Source organism: Psammomys obesus, unplaced genomic scaffold (genome assembly GCF_907164565.1).
Source record: "Psammomys obesus unplaced genomic scaffold, mPsaObe1.curated_primary_1811, whole genome shotgun sequence".
Classification (NCBI taxonomy): Eukaryota; Metazoa; Chordata; class Mammalia; order Rodentia; family Muridae; genus Psammomys; species Psammomys obesus.
Genome location: NW_026585580.1, coordinates 4,118,414 through 4,144,419, shown reverse-complemented (window position 1 = coordinate 4,144,419; position 26,006 = coordinate 4,118,414). Strand labels below are relative to the sequence as shown.

General features: G+C 36.5%; 1 protein-coding gene across 3 annotated transcripts in view; it reads left to right on the top strand.

The window, feature by feature from the left end:
- The window catches only part of Adgrb3 (adhesion G protein-coupled receptor B3), a 772,331-nt gene that overhangs the window by 405,867 nt on the left and 340,458 nt on the right, over positions 1-26,006 (top strand). For all 3 annotated transcript variants that reach the window (XM_055606172.1, XM_055606179.1, XM_055606163.1), the window contains exons 13-14: positions 16,953-17,102; positions 17,953-18,028. In XM_055606172.1, the coding sequence (XP_055462147.1) occupies positions 16,953-17,102; positions 17,953-18,028 (226 nt within the window). The remainder of the gene's footprint in view (positions 1-16,952; positions 17,103-17,952; positions 18,029-26,006) is intronic.

The following is a 26,006-nucleotide window of genomic DNA, read 5'->3' as shown; positions in this document are numbered from 1 at the left end:
TGGTACGATCTTGACTTAGAAATACAGACTAGTGTGCTTTTCAGAATGAGCATTCATACTTGATATTTTCTGAAATTGAAAATGAATAAAACAATTTCAACATCTTTTCCCCACCACAATGCCTTTTCATCAACATAAAATTTGTCATTTTTAAAGTGTACTGTGAAATATGATAACCGCTCTGGTATAATAACTTAATCTTCAATTGAGGAACAACAACATTTCAGTGTGACACTGTATCTGCAAGGAAGTCCAGGCTTCTCCTTCTAAGCTTATTTCCTCTCTCTCATTTCTTAGCTTTGCGCTTCACACATCTCCATCACTTTCTTAGCTTCCTTTGCTAAGAACACGACACATGTTGGCACTAAGTCCCTCAAATAGAGAAATTTGCATCTATTTTGTTATTTTGTATTATTGACATTAGTTCCGTTAGCTAGACAAGGAAGTAAATGTGTAAGGTTATCACCCAACTTCTAGCTCTCAACCAGCCTTGCCAGACACTTGGAATAAGTGAGTAATTTCTCTTAAGTCAGAAAGTAAAAAAGTAAATATTTTGTATAACATTATCATACAGCTTTTCTTGAGAATACATTTTAAAATTCTTTTGAAACTATGACTTGAAATGATATGCAACATTGAGTTCTTTGATTACTTTTATTTTTAAATAAGAATTATCACACAGTAGTGACTGGTCCACTTATTCCAAATGTCTGGGTTTGGAAAGCATTGGTAGGTTAATGCAAACAAACTAATAAAAGATTTCAATTTTTCTGGGTGCAATCAATACAAACAACTATGGGGCTATATTTGGGCTCTTACCTACCTGCAAACCCCAACTTAAAGCTTTTCCCAGGGCCAGTAGAGTAGATTGGTTATGATTCACATATTTAATTCACTTTATACTGTCTCTGTCTCTCATTAACTACATGCCATGTTTTGTTCCCAGTTCTAAGGCTTTTCTCAGTGACTGAATCTGACAAAACTCATGCTGTTGTGGAATTGTGAAATTTATGTTTCTTATTAATGAGACACATGTCAAACAAATACCATCTACTCTACTCAATGGTTATAATTGCTGTGAAGAAAAATATAGTAGTATACCAGGTTTAGAAATACAGAGTGAGGACAGGGATCCCACGTCATGAAGAAAGGTCAGTAAAGTCCTTTGACTGTCAATATTTGAAATGACAGAAAGGCTGTGAGAACCTGAACTGTGTGGCATGTGTAGGCAGACTACTTCAAAGAGAACAAAAGTGGTAGGCAAAGACCGTCGAACACCCAAGTGCTTTAAACACTGGAGGATTGGGAGAACTCCAAGAATGTTGATGTGGCTGTGTGTTACCATGAAAGAAAGGCTATCAAAAGGTGACACGAAGGATAAGACTGGATATTAAAAAAAAAAAAATCTAAAAACAACTGCAGGTTTGAGCAGAAAAAAAATGGCATAAGTTGATCTGTCTTTTAGTGGGTTGTTGTGACTACAAGGTGGAAAATGATAAGCTATATGGGATGTGAGCGGAGGTAACTAAGAGTAGTGAGAAGCCCCTTAGGGGCTTAGGGTAGGTGACACTGGAAATGGTAAGAAGAAATCTTGCTCTGGCAGATTTTACTAACAGTGTAGATAGGCTGTGAATGGAAGAGGAAGGACTTAGTTTGGCATGGTGATGCATGCAGTGATTTTGGCTACTGTGGATGCTGATGCAGGAAGATCTCATGAGCCTAGATATTCAAGATTGTCTCAGGTAAAAAGAGAAACATGAAATAAAGGTTCAAGGACATTTCTTGATAGCCACTCCAGAACAGTTTAAATCAAGTCTCTTATGTGACTATTCAAGTGTCTCTAACTTTAGAGTCCAGTGTGTGTGTGTGTGTGTGTGTGTGTGTGTGTGTGTGTGTGTGTGTAGTATGTTGCTGTAATGATTTACTAAAACTTGACAGGTTGAAAGCAACCACAAAAACATAAATATCCCATAAATGTCGGAAGCAGCATGTACTGTTCTGGCTCAGTTGGATCAGTTGGGTCAGTTGGGTCAGTCATTTCTTCCCTTGTAAAACTCTTAAAATTTTCTGTGAAAAAGGTTTTGTTCCTTTTCTATACTATACATTCTTCACTGTTCAGTAAATATAGAGCAAAGCCCTTCGTTAGGGACTGGCAACATAGACAGGCATCAAAGACAAGACACATCAGATACACATGACAGACTGGCAACACAGACATTCACAGACCACAAAGTGCAGACAAATAGAAAACACGTTTTCTCACTCACAAACGAATCTTCACTCCTGCTGTCTAGACTAATTTCACTGTATTCTCAGGAACACTGATTAGTTTTATCCAGGGAGGCCATCACCATCCTACCACCATTCCGGCATCTGAATCCTGGGGCAAGAGAGAGAATGAAAATAACCATGAAGATGATTCTGTGAAACTGTGCCTCAGACTAAGCTTCCGGTTCAACAATGAAGCAATTCATGTTTTCTCTATCGTTCTGAGTTTAAGTAAGACATATTTTATCTGAAGGGTTGCTGTGTCATCTTATATTTATGTCATGGATACTCAATAGTAGAACTCCTAAAACTCAACCATACCAACCAGGAGCTAGTCCACTGTGTTATGCACTGTACTTTATAAAAGCATTTTCTATTTAAGTAAAAACTTTTTTTAAAAAATTAAAAATATACGAAAGTTTGTTATGTAATTAGAAGACATTTTTGAAAGTATTATATCCCCACAGCTTAAAAATATTATGTGTAGCAGTACTTCTTCACAGTTAGAACTGTAGACCTTAATAGAGAAAACACTGAGTTATCATGTTGCAATTTCGGTAGGCTTCTAATCTCTTCTAAGTAAATTGGGGTGAAAAGTGGTTACTTAAACGTCTATGTTTATCTAATCTGTTTTATATGCTTATGTTCAAGGACAAAATGATTCATCACCTTATTATTTAATAATCTTTTTATCACTGAAAATCTTTAAAGCATTTGAATAAGCATCCAGTCCTGTTATAAATAATCCAAACCTCCTAAGCATTTCCATGTTATCTTGGTATTATTCCAACTTCTGATCTGAACAACTGCTCTGCCGTGACTGTCTTTTACATTCCTAAATCTCCATTTAATAAAAGTGTTACTCCTTTTTCCTCATTTGGCTGGCCACCAACAAAAAGTGGAAAGCATCAAAATCTCTTCATTAAGGTGCTTCAGGTTCACATCCCGCAAGTGCACATATCAAGGATAGTTTTCAAAGCCTGAAATAGAGACCGGTATTCCAAAAATCTATTTTCAATGTCTCATTTGAATACAATGGATAGAAAATGTTTATATTAATTTTTCCCTTTATTCCTTGGGCGTTTTGAACAAAGTTGGGGTCGTACTCTAGAGCAGTTCCAAAATTCATGCTGTCCAGGTGTCCGCAGTACTGTTTGTCTTGACACCTTTGCCATGTGAGTGTGAAGGGCGTTCACATGGTTTGTCCTACATCGAAAATTTGACTTCAGAATAAATGATATTTTTCTTAGCACCTTGGCAATTTAAAGTTAAAGACTTGTTTCTTTATTTTGTTTAGCCAATCACCCTCTAACTTACTTCTGTCATATTAATAACTCTCCTTTTTTTGAAAAAAATATGACTCTTGCAAAACTTCTGCATATGTTCTGTTTTGCACATCATTGTTAAATTATTCCTGACCATTTGTTTTCTTTTGTAGTAACAGTCTTCATAAATACACATTTCATTAAAAATTAAACTGTTTTTCTGAGTAATTATACATATTAAAGGATAACCAAATTATTCTTGTTAGAAATGTTTCATAATACATCTTAGCCAAGGCAAAGTTATAAACTTCTTTCTCATTCAGTCTTTTCTACAGTTACCATGCAACAGAGAATGTGTTGCTATAAGAACAACTTTTTGTCTATGCCACATATTATTTATCTTGTATTTGCTAATTCTTTAATTGTTTTATTTTAAAAACTTTATTATTAAAATCTTTGCAATTAAAATCAACATCACACTAACCAGATTCAAAATCTACACATCTCAATGAACTTCTTAGAATAGTGACTTTGTTTTTTTTTTTTATTCTCTTTTTAAAAATCATTATCATCACCATCATTATTATTATTAATTACAATTTCCTCACTTTGGATCTTCTTCTTCATCTCCTCCAGGTCCTGCCCTCTTTCCCTCCTATGTTCCTTCCCTAGTTCACTGATAAGGGAGGTCCCCTCTTCCTATTATCTGACCCTACCCTATCAGGTCTCATCAGGACTGCTTGGATCCTTTTTCTCTGTGGCCTAGTAAGGCTACCCCACCACAGGGAGGTGATCAAAGAGCATGCAACCTAGTTCATGCCAAAGACTCCCCCTACTCCCTTTTCAAGGAGACCCATATAAAGACTGAGCTGCCAATGGGCTACATCTGAGGCGGGAGTCTAAGCTCTCCATGCATGGTCCTGGGTTGGTTCATCAGTCTCTGGAGGCCCCCCTCGCCCAGAATTTTTGGCTTTGTTGGTCTTCATGTGGAGCTTCTGTATCCACCGGGTCTTTATAATGCCTCCTTCTTCCCTAAGATTCTCCTACACTTTACCCACAGTTTACAATAGTAACTTTGAAACTATGGAACTTCACATTAGATTTTGTATGTTTTCTTATGCACATAAACCTCAGTTTGCAACATTAACAATAGGTAATGCATGATAATTTGTAAGAGTTTTGAGAAAAACAATGAAAAAAATAAATAAAATAGAAACCTTCATGTCTACCAAAGGCAAGCATACCTAGGCAGGGGGAAAAAAAGTACAGCCTGTAGGAGGCAATGAATGCAACAGAGATGATGAAGTATATATTTAAGTGTCCCCCATAATTATCTTTTTTTAATTTAATTTAATTTTACCTTCCCCAAACAAGTCCCCGGGTGACCTGAGACCAAAGTTTTCACCTCCTGCGATGTTCCCTGTTGTTTAGAAAGCCTCACCGTTGTTTTCCTGGGTTAGAGGGCCTTCCACTCACCAACTCAGAGGTTTAGCTTTTCCACAGCTCAGAAACTATGTGTGCTAGTCGCCATCTTGGCTCCGCCCCTAATTTAATTTTATTAATTACTCTTTATTCTCTTTGTATCCCCCATAAGCCACTCCTTCCTCTCCTCCCTGTCCCACCCTCCCTCCCCCTTCTCCACACATGCCCCTCCCCAAGTCCACTGATAGGGGAGGTCCTCCTCTCCTTCCTTCTGATCTTAGTCTATCAGATCATATCAGGAATGGCTGCATTGTCATCATCTGTGGCCTGGTAAGGCTGCTTCCCCATCAGGGGGAGGTGATCAAAGAGCAGGCCAATCAGATTATGTCAGAGGCAGTCCCTCTTCCCATTACTATGTAACCCTCTTGGACACTAAACTGCCATCTGTACAGGGATAATTATCTTTTAGTAGAGAATCATAACTTCAGTATTGAAGTTTCTGATAGACCGTGGGAGAATTCTTGAATTTCTTATATGTTGACACATACAACTAGCCATAAAAGTTTTCAACTCAATTGTTGTTAGTATCTATAATGAAGCTGTTGGTGAGCTCTAAGCATTTGAGAGGTATGAAGAGGGACTTTGCAAGAGTGAGTAGCTTTGATCGCCAGTTCAGGAGCTCTTCCAGGGCCTGCAGCCAAGGAGATGTGTTCTGACATGGGAGTGAGCAGAAGGGCTATCTGGCATATGGGATGGATTTCTGTTTCCATGGAGAACTTCTCTCTAACAGTTATCAGCATCATAGCTTTTTCTGTGGTTAGTTCTTCCTTTTCATTTACGTTAAATTCCTGTAAAATCTGGCGGATTCACACTTGTGAGCATAAACTTTAAAGCTTTCTGAAAGCAAGACTTGAAATATTAAACTCTTTTGATGTCTACTGGTCGATACAATATTGTAAGGATTTAGAATTAGTAAAAATGGCACATTGTATCCTTCTTTGTAATTTTGCTATTCAACCAGAAGGACGCTACTGTATGTGCCACTTTGAAAACTAATCCTGTTTCATCTGTTTCTATGGCAATAATTGCTTATCTGTATGACAATACTGGTCTGACTCTGTAATAATAACCATGTAAAGAACAAAGCAACGACTCACTCTTAACAATTTACTTTCATTTTTTCTTGTATTTTCATGGTCTTCCCTGCATTCAAAAATCTTCTTTTATTTCACTATACCAAGAAATCTGGGATGATTTTGCCCTCTTCACCAAAATACCCTTCACTCAGTATGAGGCTTTGTTCTAAATCTGTAAACTGAAAAACAGAATCAGATTAAAAAACAACACACTTGCAGATGGGGAGAGGGGGTTGGGGGCATGCTATTCTGTGTCTTTCCAAAAATACCAGCTAGGTATGAGAGCACGCTCCTGTAATCTCAGAACTCCAGACTCTGAGCCATGATGATGGGGAATTTAATGCCAGCCTGGGCAACATAGCAAGATCGTGTCCGATAAAAAGAATAAAGTAATGAAATACATTGTGCTGGCTTTAGAGTTGCTGCACGTTAGCCACATCCAGTGACTAACGGGCATTCTACAAGTCACTTCATCACCAAAGACCTCTGATGCTCCTCTCAAAATAAGATAAGACAAAACAAAATAAGTTAGCTTCTCTGAGGAGCTGCCGCCATGATTCTGTTACATGTGTTTGGTAGCTGGCAAGTCACAGGAAGAGCCTGTATCTTGAATGCACAAAGAGGGACACTTACGGGTTCTCCAACTGACTGGCTATGTAACTGCCCTGACATTATGTCATTCCATAGTCTTCTCCGCTAAAAATCTCTAAGATCGCCACTGAAATGTGCTGCCCTCTAAATTAAAAATCTTTTAGATCTAAATATTATGCCTGGAACACGCCTTACAATGAGAAGAATAATGGTATTCTTCTAGACAGAAATTGTAACTAATCATAACAAAGCACTGTGTGTTTTTGATGGAGCATATGGCGCAATTGCCTTCTGGATTGCATTGACAATAAACTCACATAAAGGATTTCAGTGGCAATTGGTGTCTGAAGGAGGGACTCTTTTCCATGCACTTATTTGTCATGAGTCAAATTGCATCTCCCTTGAATCATTTTTAGAAGATAGTATTTTCTGATTGAAAGTTATGATATCTAATTTTGTCTGCCAAGCTTTATTGTTTAGTTTATATACGTACCAAATGGCTCTATAGTCTACAGAGTTTATAAAATGTTTTAGTGTCCCTGATTCTTAAGGTCTCTTCTGTAGTTGAAAGTATTTGGGAGCTTTTGAAATCTGCAGAAATTTTCTCCTTTCCATGTGCTAATCAGGTCCTGCCCTGTGTAGTTTCAGAGACAGGGGCATTCTAGACAACAATTAAAATTTTCTGTGTAAAAAATGTAACTTATTTTTCACAGAGCTTTCTCTGCACATCCTGTGCCAGTCTTAGAAGGGCAGTAACTTCACTATTACTCAGAGCTGCATCCAACAGTGCTTTGTATAGAATTGGTGCTTCATAGTGTTGCTGAATGGACAAGTTCTCTGTGCCATCAGATTCCCAACATTCTCCATGCTGGAAAACTTCTCATCTCTATATGTGAACCTTTCGTGGTAACACAAAGGCATCCCACTAATCTTTCTACATTCTAAATATAATGTTTCAAGGCCATATCTTGTAATTTACAATCATGTTCAGATTTGTATCCTACCTTAATACTCTGCCTTGTGAATATGGTGTCACTATTAGTATTAAGATAATAGCAGTCAATACTATTAATACTAATATCATTGTTACCCTGAGATTTGTGAGTGCTTTTATCTCTCACTGTTTTGTCTATTCAGAATGTCCTTTCCTCTTTTCTTCTCTCTGTACCATTCTGATGCCTTTGGGAAATTACTAGCCTTTACTAGGCTCTGGTCTCACCTGGACAGTTCCTTCCCCCCTTAACTCAGACCTGTTAAATGGACACAAACAGTACTGTTCAGAGTGGCTTTTCTTCATCTACTTCCTATTGTCCACCTCATCAGCCATTTTCTTCATGATGGCAGTCCTCACAATCTAAAATACTATGAGTTGTCTTGTTCTCGTGAGAGTTGGATTTATTACTTACACTAGATTCCAGGACTTTAAGGACAAAGAATTTGTGATTCCTGTTCAGTCACTAAATTTCAATGGTAGGATAGCTCTTGGAATACTCTGAAGTCTAATAGAGGTTTGATTGATGGTTGCATTCACAAATGCATGTTAAGTCCGTAATGATGTCTTTACTCTTATCAAAATACTCCTCATGGTTACTGCTCTTAGGGAAATGTGTGAGCCACATTAGGGAGGCCAGATATTGATGAGCCCTCACTCTTCAGACACTCATTTTCTGATGGCGTTTAGGCAACTATTAGCTTCAAATTAATAAAAGAGAGTGTGAGAAAACATTAATGCTGCATTTTCCAAGCCCCTTATTGTTTTAAACTTGGTTTATTAGTTGAATGCCCCCCATAGAAAATATGTTCAGAATAGCTTTGATTGAACAAAGAATGTGACTTTAACCTAAAGTATGTTCTAACTTAATTGTTTTTATTGCTTTGTTATATATGCAAAAATAACTCCCCATCTTATATCTTAACTTGTGTTTTGAACTGTCTGCAGAGAGAAAATGAATATTTGTGTGTTTTCTAAAAGAACATAGACAACCCTTTTTGAAACAGAAAGGGAATTGGTATGATCAGTGGCCATGTTCTTCCCTGTAATATGTGTAATATTGGAAGAACATAGTAGTCAGGGTTTGCAATAGATAGCATAGCAAGTGATGAAACCAAATTTATTGTTTTGTTCTACTTGTTAAGAAAAAAAAAACAAATATTCTAAAACAGAGTATCCTCAAAATATATCTAGAATAGTGTGGTTAAGCCACTTCTTGAATACCTGCGCACCAAAATTTTAGGATCACCATCTCAGTTGCAAGTCCTCAACCCTGCTGCTGTGCCCTGAGTGTTGTTGAGTTACAATCAAACTTTATTTACAGCCACTAAAATTTTAACTTTATATAATTTTCACATGCTAAGAGAAATTAATTACCCTTGACTTTTCCCATAGTTTAGAAAATGTGGAAAAAAAAATAGTTTGTAAATGATACAAAAATTGCAAAGGACATTTTTGCAGGCTTTAATTTACCTATTTCTGGTGAAAACGTTTCTACTTGTACAAGAGTCAAGTGAATGGCCCTGGACTGACCCTCATGCGTCAGCATTCTCAGTGCTGAAGAAATGAGAGTGACATACAAAGACGTTGAAAGAATTCCCCGCCAAAGCACCTACGCCTAGAAAAACAAAAGAAAACAAAACAGAAATGCATTCTATCAGATCCCCACTAGAAAATGAAAAATAGAATGTGAAACTAACAACATAGAAATAATTTAGAAGAGTTTCTATTATGACATGGGAAATGAATATAAAAATAGTTAATTATTTAAATTGACCACAGCATATAATATTTAAGACTTGCATGCTGAAGAAGGAATTAGTAAAAGTCCCACACTTACTTACTTTTAATTCCACATCTAGTTTGTCTCCATTTAACTGACACTGGATCCATCGTTTTTGTTTTTGTTTTTGTTTTTGTTTTTTTCTAAAAAGCAAAACTGAGAACTTGGCAAGGAGATTTCCCATCGAAATTTGTACATAGTGCCTCTAGGACTTGGGCATCTCAAACTTCGTAATGGTGCTGGTGGCAGTTGAAATGGTGGAGCCCACTGGTCCTGAGCATGCCCTGCCCACCACTGATATTTCCAGGGAAGTGCCAGAGGAGCATGACACCCCAACCATCTGTTCCTTACTCTATGCCCCTCAATATTTCAGTCCTCATCTTTCGGGAAGAAGACCATGATGGTGGGGAAATGAAGTGGAGTGCTGGTGGAAGAGAACAGTTAAAGTTCCATGTATGGAATTATCTGAATGTTTCCTCAGACCACTGTGGCAGAATCTTTGTATTTTTTATATTAGTTATAGTTTATTTACTTTTTATCCCTGCTGTAGCCCTCTCTCTCATTCCCTCTCAATCTCACCCTCCCTCCCTCATCTCCTCCCTGCCCCTCTCTAAATTCACTGACCCTAAGTCCTCCTCCCCTCTCATCTGGCCCTAGCTTATCAGGTCTCATCAGGACTGGCTTCAATGTCCTCCTCTGTGTCCTAGCAAGGCTGCTCCTCTCTCGGGGGTGGGAGGGAGTCGAAGAGCCAGCCACTGAGTTTATGTTAGAGACAGTCCCTGTTCCCCTTACTAGGAAACCCACTTGCTCGGATGTAGCCCATGGCAGAATCTTAAGATAGAATTTTTTCATGAAGATGTTAGAATGTAAAGCCTGTGCATCCAAAGGAAAGTTCACATGCTATTTTTAAAACCATTGTTCTTCAATGACATCTAGTTTTGACTTGAGGGACATGTGAGTATCTTATTGACTCAGACCAAATTACTTAATCTGTCTTTTGTTCTCAGTGAAAAACAATACAATGAAGTACATTTGTTGTTAATTTGCTAGATAAAATCAAACTGAACCAGGCAGCACAAGTCTGAGTAGACAAACTGGGATTTGGATCCCCTTATACTACTTATAACCTTGGAGAAGTAGCTTAAACAGAGAGTGATTTCTCTCTGTTTGTAAATATGGAGGCCCTGATAACAGCAATGAAGGTACTGAATATAATGCCTCCTGAGGTGATTTGAGTGTTAAGTGAGATATCACATCTAGGGTTTCTAGCAAAGCGTCATGTTAAAGAAAGTCTTGCATAGAAGAGATGTTTGACAAAATACCTGTTGAATGAATTAAGGAATGACAAGAAAGTGCCAGGCTCCTAACACTTATACAGTCAGTGCCAGAAAAAGAGCTCTTTGTTCCTTCTTAGATATTCTCACAGTTTTACTAAAGATTCAGCATTGCTATATCAATGTAAACCATGAGGTGTTTAGCTGCTAAGTCCTCACTAATTTCCTAGAAGTGCCCCTCAGTGGGTTTCCTTCCTATGAATACACTAACAAAAACCCTATATATAGATATAGGTATTTATATAGCATATCCTAGCATACCCAAACAAAGCATCCTTTTCCCCTGCCCCAGATTCTTCTTAGCGAAACAGTGCAGATGACCTCCTATCAATCATTAGTAATCATTAGTAATTAGTAATCATTAGTAATATTCCACAAGTAATTCCAATTTGATCACTGGACAGTTTTCAATATTGTTGCATGAAGCCCCAGCTTGTCAGTTGTTTATTCTGAAGGAACCTGAAAGATGACATGAACTTCGAATATGTCTGAAACATCAACACAAAGAAAACTAGTGGAAAAGATGGTTTATTTAGTTATTTATTTATGTATTTATTTATTACATTTTATTCACTTTGTATCCCAGCTGTCCCTTCCCAATCCCACCTGGCCTCCCTCTTCTTCTCCCATGCCCCTCCCCTAGTCCACTGATAGGTGAGGTTCTCCTCCCCTTCCATCTGACCCTAGTCTATCAGGTCTCATCAGGACTGGCTTCATTGTTTTCCTCTGTGGCCTGCTAAGGCTGCTCCCACTTCAGGGGGAGGTGATCAAAGAGCTAGCCCCTGAGTTCATGTCTGAGACAGCCCCTGTTCCCATACGAGGGAACCCACTTGGACACTGAGCCTATGGCAGCTCCATAGGCTCCCTCCAGCAGAGTGCAGGGAATCATATGAAAGAAGGAGGAGTTAGTATGACCTAGAGGGGACAGGAGCTCCACAAGGACCAAATATATCAGGGCACAGGAGTCTTTTATGAGACTGTTTCTCCAACAAAGAACCATGCATGGATATAACCTAAAACCCCTGCTTGGATCCAAATGGGTTCCCTAGTAAGGGGGACAAGGATTATTTCTGACATGAACTCAATGACTGGCACATTGATCTCCCCCTTCCCCCAGAGGGAGGAGCAGCCTTGCTAGACCACAGATAAGGGCATTGCAGCCAGTCCTGAAGATTCCTGATAGGCTAGGGTCAGATGGAAGGGGAGGAGGACTTCCCATATCAGTGGACTTGGAAGAGGGCAGGGAGGAGATAAAAGAGGGAGGTTGGGATTAGGAAGGAAAGAGGGAGAGGGCTATGGCTGGGATACAAGTGAATGACCTGTGATTAAAATAAAAAAAGAAAAAAGAAAGGAAAAGACAGTTTTTAAGACAACCTTGGAACAATTTCTGTATTCCTTTACACTTTTGTTTGTAGCTCCAAGGCTCCATTGCCTGGATAATTCTTCTGACCAGTTACACTGAGTGGTCCAGATTGGGCCTCACTGCATTGAGCCTTTAGTATCATGCTTGAAAGTAGTGTTTCTGTATCCTGCTCAGCAGGGATACAAAGTTAACAAACTGTAACTAATATTAAAAAAAATAAAAATTTAAAAAAAAAAAAGTAGTGTTTCTGACGGGCTCCCAGCTGCCTGTGGTCTTAGCTGCTGTGGGAATACTGAATTTGTTACTCATGATGCTGTTATCTTCTCTAATGAAGCAGTATGTTGTTAACCTAAATGATCTTCCCCATCCCCAAAAAACAAATTGGAAAAGTTAATTCCTTATGAAAGAGTCAGTCAAAAAAGAGAAGAAGGAGAAAGAATGGAAAAAAAAGAAAACAGAGAAAAAAGTTAAGGGTAAAATACGCAAGACATAATACAAAGGACTCCTGTTCACCACTCTGGATGCTACATTTCAGCACTAGAGTCTGAGCTTTGTCTATTTTCAGTGCTCTTCCCGCCTCTGGGTGTATTAATTAACTTAACATAAAACACTCAAGAAGTAATATCTTGCCTGGGGTCACTCAAAGAAAAGCAAAGATGTACTTTAGACTCACCTACAAAAATTCCTTTGAGTTTCTGATGGTCAAAAATCTTAGAAAGAAGGGTAATGAAAAACAAGGAGGAAATGTGTTAAGAGGAAGTACTGGGAAGAGTGGGGGGAGGAGGCAGAGGTGGTTATGATCTAGATATGTTGTAAGCATGTATCAAATCTGGAAAGAATGAATGTAAAACTGTAAAGAAAAGCTAGAATTGGGGAAAACAGGACCTTTTTAGAACTTAACGAATAAAAGGCGTGATGGTAAACCCAGCCTGATGCCATGACTACAGTTTACCATGATGAGTCACCTCTTTCACTTCACAAGAAATAAAATCTAGTTTTATAGTGAAAACACAGTAGTCTGAATTCAGGGCAATTCTTAGAGCTTTGAAAATGTTTCTATTTATCCAGATACACGCTGTCCTTTCTCATTTCATCTAAGCACCATAATCTGTAAAAGGCCGTTTTCTAAGAAAAGCTTTTCTATCTTCTAAGTGATTACAATGACCGGATTTAACTAGCCAATTACTACAGAAATACAGTATATAATATGCATATGTGCTTGTTTTGTCTCCATCAGCAAAACATATTTACTAAGTTGAAGTTTAAGGAATTAATTTTTGGATCTTACCTCCTTAGTAACTCAGCCCATTTCCTTTTGAGATTGATTCCATATTTATGTAAGAGAATTGATGAGTTAAATTCAGTGAAGAAGGGAAGGAGCTGGGAACTGGATTGATCCAAATGTCATTCACAAGAACTGAAAAAAGAAAAAAAAAAGCAACTTTGATTTTTTTTTTTCTGGGTCATGATATACTTTCTTGTTAACCATTAAGAGTTTATGAAGAAATAAAATGTCAGCCTTAATCATCCATCTTGGTAGGTTTCGGTAAATATGTATTTAAAACATTTTGTGTTTTTAAAACATATTAACTTTAAACATTGATAATTCAGAGGCTAAAAATTGAACCACATCATTCTATTGAAATATAATCTTGTATAACAATTTTATTGAAAATTTCATCATATTTTAAGAAATACATTGCTTTGAGAAATAGTTAAGTATTGTGAGTTATTACATATTATATTAGTTCAGTTTGGCTATATACACATATTAAAACATGACTTATCATTTAGACAAAAAAAAGCTCATTTTAAATGTATACAAATATATATATACACACCTGGAAACTGCATTCTTGATTATAAGTCATGAGTCAATTTTTGGTTTTGATACTCTTCATGATGAAGACTAGGAAATTTAGATGGGCACAAATTCGTCATTTTGACCTCTCTTTATATTTCTTTGTTCTATACTGTATTAAGAAATATGATTTATTCTATATAGTCTTAATTCAACCACTAGCGACCTATTTTATGTAGTTATATTTTCCCCAAAAGAATCTCTAATGAAAGACTGAGTTTTGTGGGGCAAAATGAATCACTAAATGAACTTACGTGTTCATAAATATGGTATTAAGCTAACATGATCTCTAGTAGATACAAATATTAAAATTATTTTGTGTTTATTTTTGTTTTCAACCAATGTTTATAGAAATAAATAAATAGATAGATAAATAAATGAATAAATAGATAGATAGATAGATAGATAGATAGATAAATGATTAGAATTCAGGGCCTAGACACTTAATTCATGTTTATTTTCCTTGATAGTATAAAATAATATGGGAAAGACAACATTCTTGTCTTCTCATCAGTGTTTAGAACAGACTAGTGGAATAAATACATTCTCTCTACATTTCAAGGCAATTGAAGTTTTAGTCAAAGACATTGTATGTAAGTTTGGACATTATAATTCAAGACCAAGTCTATATATTTACCAGTGTGTTCACTGTTTTTCTATACACAGCCAGTTTTGCAATCTTGAGCACAATCAATATTCTTATTTATGGAGAGAAAAGGCATCTTGGTTTTAAAAATTAAAGATGAGTGTCAGTCTCAGAAAAGACCCTGTGCCCAGATATATTTGGTCCTTGTAGAGCTCCTATCCTTTCCATATCATACTAACTTCCCTTCTTTCATATGATTCCCTGCACTCTGCCGAGGGTTTGGTTATGAGTCTTAGTGTCTGCTTTGAAACACTGCTAGGTAGAGTCTTTCAGATGCCTTTTGTGGTAGACTCCTGTCATAAGTTCAATGCACATCGGACCATCTATAGATATAACCTAGAACTTCTGCTCTGATGTGGCCTGTGGTAGCTCAGTAACCAAGTAGTTTTCCAAAGTAAGGGGAACACGGACTATTTCTAACAGGATCTCAAGGGCAGGCTGTTTGACACCCCCCCCCCCCAGGGGAGGAGCAGTCTGTTAGGCCACAGAGGAGGACTTTGCAGCCAGCCCTGAAGATACCTGATAAAACAGGGTCAGATGAAAGGGGAGGAGGTCCTCCCCTATCAGGGGACTTGGACAGGGGCAGGGAGGAGACCAGGGAGGGAGTGTGGGGTTGGGGAGGGAATGAGGGAGCGGGATACAGCTGGGACACAGAGTTAACAAAATGTAACTAAAAAGAAAAATAAAATAAAAAAAAGAAAAAAAAATTAAAGATGAAACTAAAATAATTACAGTCGTTATTTAAAAAAAAAAATGGCATTTAACATCCGTAACCAATTTATATCTTACTTGGTATTTTTTTTTCTTCAACATTTAGTTAGCAAATCCTTTTTAAGCTTAATATGTCAAATTGCAGGCCAAATGAAATTCCATCTTGTGCTGATAATGGATGTGTATAATAGCCACAAAGAGCTTTCATAAAGTATAATTTCACTGGTGCACTGCCATCATACATAACCAATTTAATTTGAAACCAAGCCAAGGGTGCAGTAATATATTTATACAACTAATATTGTTAAAAATCTTAATTTCATTCTCTCTTGTTTTAAATTACAAGTTCCTTTAGAATAAAATCCACTTACGAAGCCTAATGGTTTTTACTTTAGCCTTCCTATTGTGATAGCTTTTACAGTTTTCCCGTCGTCTTTCCACTTACATTATCCATGGGACACTTGAAACATTACTGTAGAACATGCATGGGCCTATGTAAAATTTTATAAATTGTATTTCTTAATTGCAAAAATGCATATAATCTATAAGTGCTTAAGTAACATATTAAACCTTAGTATATACATTATTATAAATACAGGTACATGTAAAATAAATTTAAATAGTTCTATTTCATAGACCTCCCAAAAATATAATTTATGTTTCTTTCAATATATAATAAAATATGTATTTATAGGGGGCTGGAGATAGCTCAGCAGTTAAGACCACTGGCTGTTGCTGCTCTGCCACTAGATGTGTGTTCAATTATTAATACCTATATAGTGATTGACAGCCATCCATAATTCCAGTTCCTGGAGATACAGCACCTTTTCTGGGCTTCTGCAGGCATTGAACACACATGCTATACATACACATGTGTGTGTGTATGTATGTGTATCTGCATGCAAAACACTCATACACATAAAATAAAAGCAAATAAATCAAAATTATTTGTAAAATAACTATTTCTAGTAGTAAAAACATAATTCCAAATATATGTCAACTTCAGGATAAAAGTATTAGGCCTGCAATGTATCTGATATTTCTGCGTATGAAGCTGCCTTTTGTGGTTATGGTATCTTTATTGGTATTATGGTGCAGTTCTTTATCTTAAAACTATGCTTGCTTTATTATCCATGTCTTCATGGGACCCATCTACTTCATCACAAAAATAACCTGATAATTACGTAAAAAAAGCATATTCTGAATACAAACATGAATTTAAATATTTCAGCCTACCAGATAAGTATGCTAAACTCTTTAGTAGAAAGTACAGCATGGGCTTCTAACTGTTCAGGTGGAGAGCTGGCATGGCCAAGGAGGGTGGCTATTTCCATTTGGTCCCTTCACCATTGACCATCATTGTAGGATTCCTAATGGAAGCTAAAGAGACCTAGTGGTAAATGAAAGAATCCCAGGTTTTAAAGAACAATGCTATCTAATAAATATGTATGTTTAATGGTCTACTAAATGTAAATTTACCTTAAAATTTAGTTTGAAGTCTCCTCAGATGTATTTGGCGTGTCTCACTGCAGTGACATTCAGAGCAAGATTTGCTGACAGTATTCCTCTCTTTTCAAACAGTGGCTAGCATTCAGAAGCTTCCTGCTGCCTCTGTCCTCACAGACATCAACTTCCCAATGAAGGGTCGAAAAGGAATGGTGGATTGGGCAAGGAATTCAGAAGATCGAGTCGTGATTCCAAAAAGTATTTTTACCCCTGTGTCATCAAAAGGTAATAATGAGAACTAATATGAGCTGTGAACAAAATATTTCTGACGGGGTCACTTAGTAAAGCATAAAGTGTAATTCTTCATATATCGCATAATATTGAAATCCCTTACAATTAATTTTGTAAATTAATTCTGTAAATGTACACAACTTGTCCTTGGTCTATAAATCAACAGATTTTCTTAAATGAAGATTTATTAAAGTGAGGCAAAGTTTAAACACAAACTCATGACCAGAGCTCGGTGGGCATAATACTTTAACTTTAGATGTTAAAATGTGGTTGCATTTTCAATTCAAAGTCAATTTTGTTGTTGTTTATGTCTCATCATTCAAAGTCATTTTTTATTGTTTGTTTTTGTCTCATCTTAAAAGGACCTTTTGTTTCCAGATATTTTGGTGTAATTATCACATGTAAGAAAAAAAAAAAAACTTAATTTCTCCTAATGTTATGTACCTTCTAATATTAGCTTCAAAAGAGGCATTGTGGCTTTAATCTCACTTTGGTGATCCCAAACTTAATCTTAATGTTACTGAAGATACATGGATATTTTTCCTCATATCATTGGGAATTGAAATTCTTTAAATGGACATGAGGAAGGTTCTACTCTCAGTCTGGTCAGGGAAAAGATCGATTCTCATGTAAAACCATCACAAACACAATTGTCTAAAACTTCCTGGGTAAGATTGTGGGGTCAATTTAAGCTAGGCATATTTAGGAATGTTTGAATTTCTGTTACCGGGCTTTATCTCTACACATGGGCAAGCATTGAAATAACCTTCTGATTAAAGGATTAAAGTTTTGCATTGTATTTTTATGTGGTTTTACTAACAGCTTTTCACTTTATTCTTTCTAGAATTAGATGAATCATCTGTTTTTGTTCTTGGAGCGGTACTATACAAAAACTTAGATCTAATTTTGCCCACTTTGAGGTAAGCTGCTAAAGAATAAGCTGTTTTAATCTTTGTAAATTATTTTAAATGTGATTATAGTTCATTCGACAAAATAGTCAAACAAGATTTTGTAATATACAGGGCTTTTTAAATGACATAGAAAAGAACAATTTAATGAATAGGTTTTTAACTTATTATGTATTTCAAAAAAACTGAAGACAATTTTGGTGTCTAATTAAACTCCACTATTCTTTTGTTACTTATCATGACCTGCCTGAAAAACAGAAAGAAATGAAAAAAACAAAAAACAAACAAAAAAAAAAAAACAAAAACAAAAACAACAACAACAACAAAAACCCAAACCAAAAAACCTCTCACCACCCTCTAATAGAATGGGTCATTATAGAATTCATCTGTCTTCTTCTTTTGTTTGTACTTAATGATACTTTTCGCTGACTTTATGGGAAATGAGAGAATCACATTAGCTGGGAAAACATGGTTTTGTACCTCATTTGCATAAGATCTCAGTTTGCTTCAAAGTACATTTAAAAGTACATTCAAAGTACAGCTACATTTAAAAAATACTCTTCAACTAGAGACAATTTTAGAAAAAAAATCATCTATTCCTTTCCTCTCAGATATTAAAAATAAACTTCAATCTATAATTCTACCAACATTCATTCCTGTGTTCTATTGTCTTACCCACCTTATTAAATTGCATGGGGGATATCATTTGCATCTATTTGCATAGTGATCCTATTACTCAGAATGACTTACTTCCTGACAGCGCCTCATTCTGGAGGAATGAGACCAAGTTTTATTTTGGTTAACACAACCATCCTTGCTGTGAGCCCTTCCTGCATACATACCCTCATAAATAAAGCCTTAGGTTTTTTTTAGGGAGGAGAACATGTGAATGATGTGAACATTTTTATCAGAGTCATAACAAATGGCTAATAAACAGAAACAAAGTTGAACCCAACACCAAAAGGCCTCCTTCCAAGATAGCAGACATTAGTCATGATTCTTTATAGACATTCTCACTGTTCATTATTAATGTAGGTGGTTGGTAAATGCTGACGCCTGGTCTCTCCAAATAATAGAAACCCTCCTATGGATTGAATTTAGACTTGCTAAATTTGGATAGAGTAGAGGTGGATTGTGCTCAATGGGAGAATATTTTGAAACTAGTATGATTATTCTGAGTCTTTCCACTGGCTTCATCTGAGCTACAGATAAAATATATTCATGTCTGCAAAGGTAAAAAGAGAGAGAGAGAGAGAGAGAGAGGTTATGAAGTGCCCAGATGAAATTAGATTTTTATTTCCAAAGGTAGTTCATTTTGCCACATTTATCATTGAAGAGCTCTTGTCTAGACACGATCAGATGTCTTGTTTTAATTTTGTCTGAACATCTTAAAAGCTTCCAAAATGTTCCTAATCACTCACTAACCTTAGCTCAGTGTTAAATAAAACCCTTTCCTGAATGATGTTTGTCCACTTTGTTGCTGAGGTTTACAGGGAATACAATGTAAATATTCAACCTAAAAGCACAGAGTACTTTATCTGATTATTTTCTTCCTAAAAAGGCCAACATATTTGCATGATTAATCCTGTTGTATATAATATAATTAAATATTCTCACATATATAATGGAAGACACATTGTTCCAAGTTTGGAAAATCCATGTAGTCAAGAAAATTGGAAATCTGTCTAGGAATATGCTGTCATGATTAAATAAATAAATAAATAAATAAATAAATAAATAAATAGATGAAAAGAAAGAAAGAAAAAAGAAAAAGAAACTTTTTAGTGGCTCAACTTTTTTTAAATTGTAGCAAATACAGTTTATTTCTTTTAATGTATAAATAGTGTAATGGGTCCATGGTAAGTTATTAAATGAATGGAACAGAAAATCATTTGGAAGGCTGGCTCTCATAACCACCAACTTGTGATACAAAGGGATTAGGCTGACCCCGTGACAACTAACTGTGCTTTCTTATCTAAAATATGGCAATTGATCTTAAAGGTTCTTTTGAACTTCAATTATTCTGCTTTGTTGTAAAAGGTAACTATGTTTTGTGTAAACCAAAGGCTTAATAACCTTTGTGTAAGAATTAGAAGTATATGGCAAGTTCAGAGTTATGGGCAGATAGAGAAATAGTTACTGTGTTTTATTTCACAGTAGACTGACTGTAGGTTACAGTAAACATTACATATTTTAAAATAATTAGAAGGATTTGAAATGTTCTTTTCAGAACATACTGGTTTTTTGTTTTTTTTTTTTTACAAATGATCAACATGCCAATTATTCTGTTGGAACATCCCTCATGTAAACAGTATTGAGGCATCTCCTATTTCTCATAAATATGTACAATAAAATAAAATAAAATTGTTTAGATGTCAAGCATTGTGTGTAGCTATTAAACGGGTAACAGTAGGAGACAATTATGTGTTGATCTTTATATAGAAATGAAGTTAATAGAAAGCTCAGGATGAGATTCTGGCCAAATAATCTTTGAATAGAAAACCACTAGTGTTTATGGGTATTTTCTTTCTTTTATTTGTATTGTTTTAGGTTTGGGGGGTTGGGTGCTATTTACTATTTGAAATGTATCCCCCTAAGCACTCAGAATGCTGTTTTCCCACTTTTGAATAATTCTTCCTGAAATGTAACATAAGCTGTTAAGGCCTCAGAGCTTTGTGTTTTAATGTAAGTGTTTTCAAACAGAACTAGGAACTATAAAAGATGATGAGATGCAGTGTTTCAAATGGACACCATTAAGAAAGTTTTCTTCACATAAGGACTTAGATTAAATTTTTCTTTTTACTTAGGTAGTTTTTTTTTTTTTTTCCTCTTGGCCCAATGTATATTTCACTATTATTACATCTATGAATTTTATTTTGCTACCTGACCATCTTCTCCTTCATAATTGAGAAATTTCACAGCCAATGAGATAGCTCAGCCTACCAGCAATCCTGATGACCTGAGTTCAAACCCTAGGACTACCATGATAGCAGGAGAAAACTGATGCCTGCAAGTTGTTCTCTGACCTCTGTGTGGATGCTGCTATACACACACACACACACACACACACACACACACGTGCGCGCGCACACACAAACTCATGTACATAATGAATAAATATTTTTTTCAAAACTAAAAAAAATAAGAATTATATAGTTTTTTCAAATAATATAAGTATCACTGTACCCTACTTTTTTAGGATATTAGCCATATAATATTGAATAAACATACTAAAATCTATAGTCCTAAAGAAGCTAAACAACAAGGAAGAACTTAGGGAAGATATTTAATCCTCATTCAAAAGGGCGAAGAGGATAGACATCTGAAGCAGAGAAGACAGGGAACAGAACAGCAGCCTACCACAGAAGACCTCTGAAGACTCTACCCAGCAGGGTATTGAAACAGGTGCTGAGACTTATAGCCAAACTTCGAACAGAGTGCAGGGAATCTTATGAAAGGAGGGGGAGATAGAAAGACCTGGAGAGAACAGGAACTTCACAAGGAGACCAACAAAGTCAAAAACTCTGGGCCCAGGGGAGCCTATAGAGACTGATTAATCAATCAAATAATACATGGAGAGAACCTTGACCCCCTGCTTACATGTAGCCCATGGCAGCTCAGTCTCTATGTGGGTCTCCTAGGAAAGGGAGCAGGGGCAGCCTCTGGCATGAACTAGGTTGCCTGCTCTTTGATCTTAGTAGACCACAGAGAAAGAGTATCTAGATGGTCCTGATGAAATTTGATAGGCTAGCGTCAGATAGTAGAGGATGAGGACCTCCCCTATCCGTGGACTACAGGAGAGGAATGGGGGAAAGAGAGAAGGAGGTTGGGATTGGAAGGAGATAGGGAGGGGTCTACAGTGGGGATACAAAGTGAATAAATTGTAATAATAGTAATAGTAATAATAATAATGAAATTTTTAAAAAAGAAATTTTGGAACAATTTCTTACAGCTAACAGTTAGACAACCCAACTAGGTATAATGGTACACTATTATAATTCTACCTTTCAAGAGACAAGGGCAAGAGTATTTAGAATTTGAAGAAAAAGCATATGCCATCTTCTTTTGTGTCCCAGAAGGAAAGGACTACACATGAGCAACCTTGGGTTTCTTTAGTGGTGACAATATGGCCTATTATGAACAAGGCCTAGATTTTTTTCATTTTTCTGCCTTCTTTCTGACCATGGGACAGCCAGGAAAGTTAGTCTGCTAGCCTAGACCACATGGTCAGTTGAGGAAGCTGAAAAAGCTATACATAGACAGTATTCCATATACAGAAAGTTCTAAGTCTACAGCCTGGCTCTATCTGAAACTGCTGTGGAAAGTTTATATCATGTCGTTACTTTTTTAGAGGCCAATTTGGCAATGTCGAGAAACTGAGAAATATGTTTCCCTTGATGTAGCAATTCTACTTCGAAAAAATTATCTAAAGAAAATTATGTCTAAGAACAAAAAAATAGTATATCCAAGCATACATCAAACTGGAGATTCTACAAACATTTGGAAATAATCATTTTATTGATCAGTTTCCAGATTTTGTAATGGAACCCTGTTACTTCCTAGTATATGAAGAGTGATAAGATACATGAAAAAGAAAACATATGTTTAGTGCATCTTATTAAAAAATTTTTAATTAATTAATTTATTTTTATTAATTAAATTTATTTACTTTGTATCCCAGCTGGAGCCCACTCCCTCATTCCCTCCCAGTCACACCCTCTTCTCCCATGCCTCTCTCCTCCAGTCCACTAATAGAGAAGGTCCTACTCCCCTTCCATCTGACACTAGCATACCAGGTCTCATCAGGCTTGGCTGCATCGTCTTCCTCTGTGGTCTGGTAAGGCTGCTCCAGCCAGCCACTGAGTTCATGTCTGAGATAGTCCCTGCTCCCCTTTCTAGGGAACCCACTTGGACTCTGAGCTGCCATGGGCTACATTTGTGCAGGGGTTCTAGGTTATCTCCATTCATGGTCCATCCTTGGAGTATCAGTCTCAGCAAGACCCCTGGGCCCAAAATTTTTGGTTCTGTTGCACTCCTTGTGGAGCTCCTGTCCCCTCCAGGTCTTTCTATTTCCCTGTTTGTTCATAAGATTCCCTGCACTCTGCCCAAAGTTTGGCTATGAGTCTCAGCATCTGCTTCGATACCTTGTTGAGTAGAGTCTTTCAGAGGCCCTCTGTGGTAGGCTCCTGTACTGTTCCCTGCTTTCTCCCTCTTCTGCTGTCTATCCTGTTTGCCTCTCTGAATGAGTATTGAGCATCTTTACCAGGCTATTTAGTTCATCTTAATGCTAATATTAACATGAAAGATAGTGAAAAGAATCTAACTAAAATTTTATTAATTTCCATTATATTAAATTTTTTAATTATTTTATTAAAAATTTACAAAATTGCATTGCAGTATTAAAATGCTCGGAAAGAGCTGGAGAGATAATTCAGTAGTTAAGAATGCCTATTACTCTTTCAAGGATGGGACATTGATTTCCAGCACTGAAATCTGGTGACACATAACTGTCTGTAATTCAAGACCCTGAATTCTGTGGCCCTCTTTTGATCTCTACAGTCATTGCACAAGCCTACATACAGATACACACATATTTTAAAACAATATAATCAAATATTAAAAAATTGCTACATCATCTGCTTTTATACAATGCTGGGAAGAGGCTTTCAGAGGCCCTCTGTGGTAGGCCCCTGTCCTGTTTTCTGTTTTCTCCTTCATCCAATGTTCATCCCATTTGACCTTTCGAGTGAAGATTGATCATCTTCCCCAGGGTCCTCCTTCTAGCTCACCTTCTTTAGGTGTACAGATTGTTGTAGGTTTTTCCTACATTATATGTCTAGCATCCACTTATATGTGAGTATATACCATGTGTGTCTTTCTGCTTCTGGGATACCTCACTCAGGATGATCTTTTTTATTTCCCACCATTTGCCTGCAAATTTCATAATTTCCTTGTTTTTAATTGCTGAGTAGTATTCCATTTTGTAAATGTACCATGATTTCTGTATCCATTCCTCTGTTGAGGGACATCTGGGTTGTTTCCAGGTTATGGCTATTATGAATAACACTGCTACAAACCTGTTTGAGCAAATGTCCTTGCTGTATACTTGAGCATATTTCGGATACATGCCTAGGAGTGGTATAGCTGGATCAGACTCATAAACAAACTTTTGGCAGAGTGTAGGGAATCTTATGAAAGAAGTGAGAAATAATAAGATCTGGAGAGGACAGGAGCTCCACAAGGAGAGCAACAGAAGCAAAATATCTGATCACAGGGGTCTTTTCTGAGACTTCTACTCCAACCAAAGACCATTCATGGAGATAACCTAGAACCCCTGCTTAGATGTAGCCCATGGCAGCTCAGTATCCAAGTGTGTTCCATAGTAAGGGGAACAGGGACTGTCTCTGACATGAACTCTGTGGCTAGCTCTTTGCCTGCCTCCCCTGGATGGGGGAGCAGCCTTGTCAAGCCACAGAGGAGGACAATGCAGCCCATTCTGATGAGACTGGATAAGCTAGGGTTAGATGGAAGGGGAGGAGGACCTCCTCTATCAGTGAACTTGGAGAGGGGCATAGGAGGAGATGAGAGAGGGTGGGATTGGGATGTGAGAAGGAAGGGAGCTACAGCTGGGATACAAAGTAAATTAACTGTAATCAATATAAAAATAAAAATTTAATTAAAAAATAAAAGCATATTAACAAATTGAAAAATTTGCTACATCAAACAAAATGCTGGAGATAAAAATAGAGAAGAATAAAAAGCTACAGTATTTTCACAAGTCAATGACAATTATCTCTGAGAAAATAAATTAAACACAAACAAGAAAAGAAACTTACCTAAATATTAGTGAAAATAAAAGGAAAGCAGAGCCCCAGGCACTTATAAATGATCTGGAAGTGTCAGGTTCCTCAGGAATGAATGTCCCATAGTCTTAAGTCCTAAACTATGGATCACCCTAATTCATTCTCAGTGTGTAAAGAAATGTTTTCATTTTATGACATTCAAGTCTGTCTTAGCTCTATCACAGAGACATTTGATATTAAGATTATCATTGCTACTAAACTGATATAGCTAATTGTATAAAATAATGTAATATTACATTACACATAGAAATCTAGGCTTCATTTAGCCAAGCCTCTTAAAATGAATTTTTACATCCCTGAATATCAGCATTTTGATATTCTGTATTCTATATCAGTTAGAAAACCAAGTCTATCACCTCAAATACTTCACCAAGACTGCAGCTTCCAAACTTGAATTTCCCATTTGTAGGTGCTAAGCAGGCCACTTCTCATCTGATTTTAACTTACTTTATATCACGGGATTCACTTAATTTGTTCTACTGTATGTGCATGTGTGTTTTGCCTGCATGTGTGGCTGTGTACCATGTGTGTGTGCGGCAGTGGTGGAAGGTTAGGAAGGGCTTTTTATCTTCTTGGACCGGAGTTACAGATGATTTTCAGCCACCATGTGGGTGCTTGAATTGAGTCTGCTGTTAGAGCATCCAATGATCTGAACTGCTGAGCTCCATCTTTAGCCCCTGATTTTAATATTAAGAGCAAATATATTTATCCTATCCTGATGAAGTCCTTTGGTTACCATATTGTGTTAAGGCTTCTCTTATGTTTTTGGTTCATCTAAATTTGGGGCCTTATTTAAAGCAATTAGTATTTTTTTTAATCTTTGAATGATAATTATAATAATGAAAAGTGACTAAAGAATTTTGATAACTGTTGATAATCAGGTAATTTTTTTCATGTCATGATGATAATTTTTTTCATGTCATGTGTTGTCTATTTTGCTGTCTCCTCCATATGTTTTTCTATAACATTTTATTAAATTTTTGCGGTTAAAAATAACAATTTTCCATCACATATATTTTATGTGTCTAACACTGTAGTTAGCCATGTCCACCTATGGTATAACAGGTCTTTATAGATTTTTTTATTATTGAAAAATTGAGGCATTGCTTTTTGTTGACTTTTTAAAA